This window comes from Piliocolobus tephrosceles, chromosome 14 (assembly GCF_002776525.5).
Source record: "Piliocolobus tephrosceles isolate RC106 chromosome 14, ASM277652v3, whole genome shotgun sequence".
NCBI lineage: Eukaryota > Metazoa > Chordata > Mammalia > Primates > Cercopithecidae > Piliocolobus > Piliocolobus tephrosceles.
In genome coordinates this window covers 15,702,160-15,711,521 of record NC_045447.1, presented here as the reverse complement: position 1 = coordinate 15,711,521, position 9,362 = coordinate 15,702,160, and the positions used below count along the sequence as shown (strand labels likewise).

The 9,362-nt window shown below is 39.1% G+C and overlaps 1 protein-coding gene across 2 annotated transcripts in view; it reads right to left on the bottom strand.

The window, feature by feature from the left end:
- Positions 1-1,082: 1,082 nt before the first annotated feature.
- ZBTB6 (zinc finger and BTB domain containing 6) overlaps positions 1,083-9,362 on the bottom strand; it is a 23,668-nt gene continuing 15,388 nt past the window's right edge. The window contains exons 1-2 of one of the 2 annotated variants that reach the window (XM_023217208.1): positions 6,237-6,354; positions 1,083-5,079 (exon numbers count right to left, since the gene is read on the bottom strand). In XM_023217208.1, the coding sequence (XP_023072976.1) occupies positions 3,796-5,070 (1,275 nt within the window). In that variant the 5' untranslated portion in view covers positions 5,071-5,079; positions 6,237-6,354 and the 3' untranslated portion in view covers positions 1,083-3,795. Of the gene's footprint in view, positions 5,080-6,236; positions 6,355-9,362 lie in introns of those variants that run through there. The other variant, XM_031934128.1, reaches the window with a different exon arrangement.

Sequence of the window (9,362 nt, the reverse complement as noted above, 5' to 3'; positions counted from 1 at the left end):
TATTGTGTGTATACACACACACTATACATATATGAATGTATACACATATATACATACATATATACATATATGTACACATATATATTTTTGAGATGGAGTCTCGCTGTGTCTCAGAGGCTGGAGTGCAATAGCGCAGTGTCGGCTCACTGCAACCTCCGCCTCCCCAGTTTAAAGGATTCTCCTGCCTTAGCCTCCCCAGTAGCTGGGATTACAGGCACCCGCCATCAGGCCTGGCTAATTTTTTTTTTTTATATATATTTTTGTAGACAGGGTTTCACCATGTTGGCCAGGCTGTTCTTGAACTCCTGACCTCAGAAGATCCGCCCGCCTCGGCCTCCAAAGTGTTGGGATTACAGGCGTGAGCCACTGCGCCAGGCCATATTTTTCTATTCTACTGGATATATTTACATTTCACTAGACAGGAGGATATTTATTTCTGATAATCTGAGATTTCTCAAAGGTGTCCTAACCACCATATTTATTTTTATTTTATTTTTGGGACGGGGTCTGGCTCCCTCACCCAGGCTGAACTGCAGCGGTGCGATCTCGGCTTATTGCAACCTCCACCTCCCAGTTTCAAGGGATTCTCCTGCCTCAGACTCTGGAGTAGCTGGGATTACAGGCGAGCGCCACCATGCCCAGCTAATTTTTGTATTTTTAGTGAAGGGTTTTCATCAGGTTGGCCAGGCTTGCCTCGAACTCCTGACGTCAAGTGATCTGGCCTCCCAAAGTGCCCCCAAAGTGTTGGGATTACAGGCGTGAGCCTCGGCGCCCGGCCATGACCACCATATTTAAAATTACAATCCCATCCCCCTTCTCTGATACTCCCTATTCCTGATTTTTCTCCAAATTCCTTCTCAAACTTTGACAGACATAGATTTTACTTACTTGTTTACTATTCGTCTCCCTTCACTACAATGTTTCACAAGAGCAGGAATTTTTGTCTGTATACCTAACTTATACTGCATTGTAAGGACTCAGGAAGTATTTGCTAGATGAATGATTAATGAATAGCCAGGAGAAACTGTATCCTTTAAATTGTATCCTTTAAAATTCCAAGATGAAGACAAAACACATAGTTCTCCATTCCCACCTCCAGTTTATTATTTCTTATGTAAACATGTAAGATAGTTACATCCCAGGAAAAAGGGCAAGTGTTTTCTCTTACAACAAAGTAACAACTACCTTTTCAAGATCTTTTATACGTAAATGGAGTAAATGAAGAGGTTGAACTCAAACACTTTGCATTTTTCTCTCATATCAGAAACACAAACTGTGAATATGTTAAATGAATAAATTCTATACTTTGTCATACCTTCACTTTAAAAAAAAGATTCCATTTTCCTGAAAATTTTTAGACATATCATGCAAACAGACACTCCTAGGAATGTTTGGAGATCATTCTGTGCTACTGAACAGGAATAAATAATATAAATAATAACCATCACTTTCACAAAACACCCCCGGCCAGCAAAAATCTCAAAGTGCTCACAGAAAATTTTACAACAATCTACAAGGCACACATAAAACTTAAACATAGTTTCAACCAATTTTTTGTTTTCAAATATCCAAGATAGTAGATACTAATTCCTAAAAAATCAGATTACTATTCTTTTACCCTCTCCTCCCATCTCCATCTTTTCCCCTTCCCCCCATGCCATTTTATCATAGGAAGCAAAAATAAGAAAAGTATTTCAATCACTAGTAAACTATTTCTGAAAAGAAAATATTTTCACACCAACAAATGGCCAGTGTTAGGTCAAATGGAAGCAATGAGCTATGAATGAAAAGTAAGCAATGAGCCATCATCCTTTCCAGTGGAAAAAGATCCACTATTTAGAAAAATTATGTCTCCAATGGAGTACTTAAGTAACAAAGTTCATAAAGACACAAAACCATCCTCTCTTGCTTTCCCCTCTTCTGTTCTGAGGGAGAATTAAATATAAAATCATGGAATTTTAGACCTGGAAATGATCTTTCAAATGACCAAGATCAAAGTAATTTTACATATATAGTTAAAAAGTTCAAGGAGAAGTTAAGCACAATGTCACTAACTAGTAACATTGGGTTATGAAGTCGGTTTTCTCGTCAAATGAGACCTGCGTTCTTAAAAGTTTCTAGGAAAGTTAAAATTCAGTGGAGAATGTCTTTCCCACAAAAGTATCAAAAGAAGGTTAACACTTACAACAACGAACATGTGATTCATCACACAATTTTTATAAATGGTACAAAGTATATTACATTTTAAAATATAGAAGGGGTCAATAGAAATTAAATACAGTAGAAATTCTACATAAAGCTAAGTTAACTAGAGGAGGACTAGAACAGCTTGAAAGTAAGATGCATCTAGTTAGGCTTCTTTACCAAAAGCAGTTCTTGTGTTTTAAAGAATATTATTTGCCCTGCAGTATATTTTAATCTTTGTTAAAATAATTTTTTAAAGTTTTGTATGATACGTAGATGGGGATATTAGAGAACTATGGCTTGGAACACCATCTCAAATATGACTGTCACTAAAATAATCATACAGTCATGGTTTTCCTTTTGACGTATTTTTGGAAATATAAAACTCTAGGGATGGTTAAGATTCTTATCAACCCATAATGAATGGAAATTCCATTAATGTAAATGAATAAATACAACACTAAAGCTACCCCTTTTTAAATTACTCATCTAGTAACAGCTAGAATATATATTGCCAATTCAAAATTTAAAATGATATGGATGAACTTCAAAGTCATTATGCTGGGTGAAAAAGCATGTCAAGAAGGAACATGCCATAAGAATCTGTTTATACGACAGTCCAGAAAAGTCAAAATAATAGTGATGGAGAACTGTTGCCAGGATTAGAGCTAGAAGGAGCTGACTACAAAGGGACGACATGAGAGAGCTGTTGAGTGAAGAAACTGTTCTGTACTGATTGCTGTAGTGGTGCACAAATCTTTGTGTTAAAATTCACAGAACTACAAACCAGGAAGAAATTTCAATTTTACTTCATGTTAAATGAAAAATAAAATAGAGAAGAAGTTTTAAAACAGTAGAACAGATATCTTTGGTAAAGGCAGAATTTCTCATTTTTCACAGCTTCATGCCAATGTTATAATTTTACTGGCCACAAAATTATTAATCCAATTGTATTAAATAAAATCAAGAAACTTGGGTCCAATTAACCATTTCTTAAATATGTATACTAATAAGGCCTGGAAATAAAAGTATTTTAAGGAATATTAACCCTTTATAAAAAAAAATCTGCTATTCCCAAGTGAATCTGAATTGTTACTTTATACATTTTAAAATGAAAAGTATCTTGGTATTTAGTTTGGAATCCAAGAAAAGTTAAAAAAAATTTTTTCTTAGTGCCATCTATTCTAAAGTGACTAGAAACACATAATAGTGTTTTTACATTTTCTCTTCTTGTTATCCTAATTCATTAGTTTTTATATGATTGGATTTTATACTTAAATCAGTTAGCTAGAAACTCCAAATCAGAATCTGCAAATACTGCTGGATCCTTTGTCACTAGAATCAAGAATGTGTAAGAAAGGAACTCTATTTCTCTAGGGATACTACTGAGACTTATATGTAATGTATGAGATGAGACAGAATCCCATCAGCTTTACTGTGCCTCCCATAACTTTGGAACTGTTAGAAGTTCAGAAAGAATGATTATGTGTAAGCCAACCAAATATAAGAAACAAAGATTGGGGGGATGAAATATTACAAATGCTGCATCTCTATAGAAAGACTTGCCTAATAGAATAATACAAACTTTATATAACAAGTCTGTGATTATAATTATAGTAGACTTTGCCTTTTGAGATCAGGCCTAGATAGTTTTTCACCACTGCTTCTGCCATGGACAGAGGTTAAGTGCTTTTTGAGAGCAGACTTGTGCTTGAAATCCATATCACAACAGTGGCATTTGTATGGCCGATCCCCACTGTGTATGTTCAAGTGGTCCTGAAGTGTACTTTTAGCAGTAAACGTCTTCAAGCACACAGAACACTGAAAGGGCCGTATGCCCATGTGTCCTCGAATGTGTCGGTTGAGATTTTTCTTCTGTGTAAATGTTTTCCCGCACTGTAAGCATAAGAATAGTTTATGCATTTTAAGGTGGCGTAGATAGTTTTCAACATGAAGAAAGCCTCGAGGACACCTGGGGCACTGGTGCCTCAGTGAATAACCTTCCTCCAGATTCTGAATCTCACTCACTGTACCATAACTTCCTTCAGTATTCTCACAAAATAAGCCCTGACCTTGATTCCCAGGAACTTCAGCCACTCTGCTCTCAACTGTAGAATTGATCAATGAATGCTGTGTTTCAGAGAAATACATGCTTGCTTTTGAAGAGGTACAAGGCTGTGAAAACTGCCCATTTTCGACACCAGCTGTACTGATGGATTCTACGTGAAGGATACAAATTTCATTGTCTTTAAAACCTATGTCTACCGCAGACAGCTCTGGTGACTTCATTTCCTTTCTCTCTGATGTCAGACTCTCTACTGTAGACTGCAAAGCATTGCTTTCCTCTTCTTTAACATGGAAATCTATGTTTACAGGACTATCTTCTGAAATTTCAATTATCTCACAGTCTTTATCAGAATTTTCATCTTCATTCTTAACATCAGGATCAGAAGACTGACACAGGTCAGTGTGTTGGTTGTTGTTTTTCATAGAAAGATCAATTTCCAGATACTTTGACAAAGCTTCTGTGCACTTTTCCACAATGTGAACCATTTGAAGGTAACTGGCAGCAGTCAAATATTTCAAAAGCTCTTTCCTTTTAACTTCAAGTGCTCCAGTATAGCAAGACAGTAACAATTTTCTGCCAACTTCTGCACTCTGCAAGATGGTGATTCTGACATGTTTTGACTGTGTGAGTAAAAACTGATCTCTCATAAAAGTGGAGCAAGCAGCCAAAATCACTTTGTGCCCCTGGAACTCAGTGTCATTAATGTAAATTGATACATCACAAAATAAATTCTGCTGTCTCAAAAGATTCATTTTCTGCAAGACCACGTCTCCTTGCTGTTCAAACTGGAAATGCAGAACATCAGACTCAGCAGCCATGATCACAATCTAAGCAAAATAAAATACAAACATTGATGTAATAAGGATAGGGAATGCTTTCTCATGCTGTAATAGTGAAAACAAACAAAAAACCCCAAACCTGAATTAGGGAAAGAAGGTTCAAAGTCTAATCTAGGTGCTATGAACCCTTATGCCACCATCTCAAAACTGAGAACTTTATAATGCACTTCTCTATGATCTCATAGCACATTTTTCCTAACTTTGTTACAACGTTTATTACACTGAATTGTAGTGAACAGTTTCTAGCTTGTTTCTTTTGCTAAATGTTGTTTGCGTTGTGGTCAAGAACAATTTGTCAATTTTGAGTATCCAATAATGAGCATGACCACCACAAAGTTGATTTAACATAATATCCCCAATTACAAACCTTAACATAATCTCCAAACTTCCTACTGCCCACCACTACAACAGGTCCCCTTTCCGGTTCACCTGGACAACTGCAATATCTTCCAACAGGTCTCCTTTATACCACACTCTTCTATATGCCAGATTACCCTCCTGAGTGCCACCAGGATTAACATCCCTTAAGGTTTTTGTTTGTTTTTTAATTTCCCTTTTAAATCTTCCATCGCTCTCCTCTACCTCCGGGACAGACCAAATTTCTTAGGGAAGAATACGAGACCCATCACGATTTGGCCATAACCCATCTTTATGGCTTTATCATCTTCCATTCTCTTTTTCATACTCGAACCTCGTTCATACTAAATTTTTCCATCATTGCCCAAACAAAAAGACAGGAATACACATTTTTACGTTCGCGTTTCCAGTTCCTTTTTCCAGCTAGTGATTAGGCTCCTTTAAGCCCAATCAAGTAAAACTAATATGACTCCACCTCCCGTTTCCACCAGAGTCAGTTGCTTTCTGAGCACCGCGAAATGGTGCCTGATTCATCTGTGTTCCTGCACCCAGCACAGGGGCCCACACAGAGCAGGAGGAGCTCAGAGAACATCTGCTGAACTGAAACCGGATCCCAGGTTCAGCACACAAGTATTCTCGAGGCAACCCTGCGAAGGGCCAAGGCCCTGTCGGCCAACTGGTTGCAGCACCAGATTAGCCACTCAGGGGCCGAGCCCAGCTGTTCTCCTCCTCCTCCTCCTCTTCCTCAGGCACCCCCCACCTGAGGAAACTCCCTTGCACTCACTCACCGACTCAAAAAACTATAGAGCCGAGGATTCCGCGGCAGCGTCTGCCCAGGCCGGAAGATGGACTTAGCCAGGAAGAAAACACATCCGGTGCCAACCAGCTTTATTCTTCACTGGGGCCCTCTGGGCGCCCCGGAAGGACATTCTGAGACGGTCTCCCTTCCTCACTTCCCCCCTCTTGGAATGACAGAAAGGCACCTGAATGCCGGCAAGCCCCATCTCTCATGTCCCAGTTTCGGCACTGGAGCCGTTCCCCGGCTCCCCCCCCCCTTTTTTTTTAAGACGGAGTTTCGCTCTTGTTGCCCAGGCTGGAGTGCAATGGCGCGATTTCGGCTCACTGCAATCTTCGCCTCCCGGGTTCAAGCGACTTTCGCGCCGCAGCCTCTCAAGTAGCTGGTATTAGGCGCCCGCCACCACGCCCGGCTCATTTGTGTATTTTTAGTAGAGAGGCGGTTTCACCATGTTGGCCAGGCTGGTCTGGAACTCCTGACCTCAGGTGATCCGCCCCCCTCGACCTCCATAAGTGTTGTGATTACAGGCTTCAGCCACCGCGCCCAGCCCGAGCCGTTTCCTGTTGTGAGTCCTCCTGAACATCCGAATTGGAGACGGGGTTTGAGTTACGGCAGGTCTGTCAGAGTAACCAGACCTTTTATGAATTATTCTGGGACGATTTCTCTCCTTATCGGGGCCACCTACAACTTGAAAGGTGGCAGAGCAGAAACTATCATAAGGGTCTGTATTCAAGATTGCCTAGGTAATGCCCCATCAGCAGCTGGCCCCAACTTCTGGATCTAGCTTCACACTTAAATCCGTTCCTCCCTCCCAAAACTTTTGGCCCAGCTGTTTCCTCTGACGTGCCCTAGCCTTTTCCCCACGTATCTTTTTTTTTTTTTTTGAGAGGGAGTCTCGCTCTATCGCCCAGGCTGGAGTGCAGTGACACGATCTCGGCTCACTGCAAGCTCCGCCTCCCGGGTTCACGCCATTCTCCTGCCTCAGCCTCCCGAGTAGCTGAAACTACAGGCACCAGCCACCACGCCTGGCTAATTTTTTGTACTTTTAGTAGAGACAGAGTTTCACCGTGTTAGCCAGGATGGGCTGGATCTCCTGACCTCGTGATCCGCCCGTCTCAGCCTCCCAAAGTGCTGGGGTTATAGGCATGAGCCACCGCGCCCGGGCGCCTCTGAACCAATTCAGAAAGGCAGTTGCTCTGCTCCTCCAGCAACAGATTCTCGTGGAAGTAACTGAATCCAGTAACAACTTTCTGATTAATTCCTATTTTCTTCTGAAGGCAATCTCAGCATGCTTAATATGTATTTTTAAGACTATACATAAAGAAGACATTCCTATATTCAAAGTAAAGCAATTAAAAAAGAATAGAACGAGGGGAGAGTGAGAAAATAAACCACTGACACCAGAGCTTTAATCATCACACTTTTATTAAGGAAACTTCCCCATAATAAGTGAAGAGGTAGTTCATAGTATGTCTAACATACAACAGATTTAGAACAGCTATTCATGAGCTGAAATAAAATCTTCTGGGTTGTTTAGGACAGTATTTTAGAAGCAGTGACAATGGTCACCTTCCATTTATAGATCTGCTAATAAAGAAACTTAAACAAATTAAAACCATATCTGATTTACCTCAGAGACACTTCAGTTTGGAGTTTATCTTTAGTATTAAATAATAAATAAATAACTGACAGTAAATTTTTTTAAAACCAAACTATGGTAGAGAGTCATCTCCTTTTTAGTTCTCCTGGGGATCCATAAAATACAAATGCTGAATGATAAAGGTTTTAAAAATATTCCTCCTCTACAGAAGTATGACTGGTTTTGAAAGTCATCTTCCTCTATAAAATGTACTGGATATCAGTAACTTGACTTCTTTGCAATATAATCTAACAAACATGTATAAGCAAAGAAGGAGGAAAGTCAAGTTCCACAAAAATTAGAAAAATGTCTCACAGAAACAGAACACCTCTCCAGCCAAAAATGGAGGAGACTGTAAATCACTTCAGTGGTTTGCATTTTCAAAAGGTGAGAACTAAATGTTTTACTGATACAAAAGCACAAAGTTGCTGATTTTAACTGATGGAATACAGCAAGGCAGCTTTCTTTATTATTTCTAGTATAAAAGCAAACTGAGACTTTGTTTCACTAAGACCACATGAGACTATAAGCTCCATGAGGGCAGGGACTATATCAATCTTACCTTCATTATCCTCAGTATCTAGCATAGTGTCTGGCAACAGTAGGTGCTTAACTAATGTTTCTTGAACAACTGAATGAACCCAGAAATAGTCTCCAACCAAAGAGACCAATCTTATTTGAACACATGCCTTTTAGTCTTCAAACCAGTAACAAAAACAAGACATGAATGTGAGCAAAGGAAGCACTCCAACTTGAAATTTCCCTGTGAAGAAATGATGTTGACAGAAAATACCAAAAAACGCTGTTTGGTTGACAGGGTACAGTCTCACTATTGCATAGAATTGGTACTCTTTGGCTGGATCATGTAAAAATCACAATGCTAGGAAGCATCATTAGACCATATAATGAGTGATGTTAGGCATAAGGTGCCTATTAGCTTTATCACTCAACTGTATTATCATTTTAAATATCTGAACAAAAGACAAAAATCATACTTCACATCTGACACACATGATGATAATTTACATGTGATAACAATGATACATGTAAACGTATCAAATATAACAGTTTAAGATCCCCTCTGACTATACAAGCCTAATTTTTCAAATCTGCATGCACTCTCATAGCTCAAAAACAAAAACAGAAAATCCTGATGGAAACTAATAAACAGTTTTCCACACAAAATCAATTTCGCATTTAGATTCTTCTCACATTATTCTTGCTTTTTCCCTCCCTAAACAACACCTAGCAAATCACTCACTTGGATGGGAAGAATATAATACTCATCTAACTAAAAAATAATTAATATAAATCCCTCTGTGATATTTTGTTGGCAAAATTCAGGTTGTCTCAGCCAACAAGGAGACACAAAGGGGAAACACAAACTAGGAGCTTTTTGCTAATGCATTATTCTTCATGTACTAAATCTTTTAAAGCCAAGGAATAGTGAGAAGAAGAAAGAAGATGCTAGCTCATATT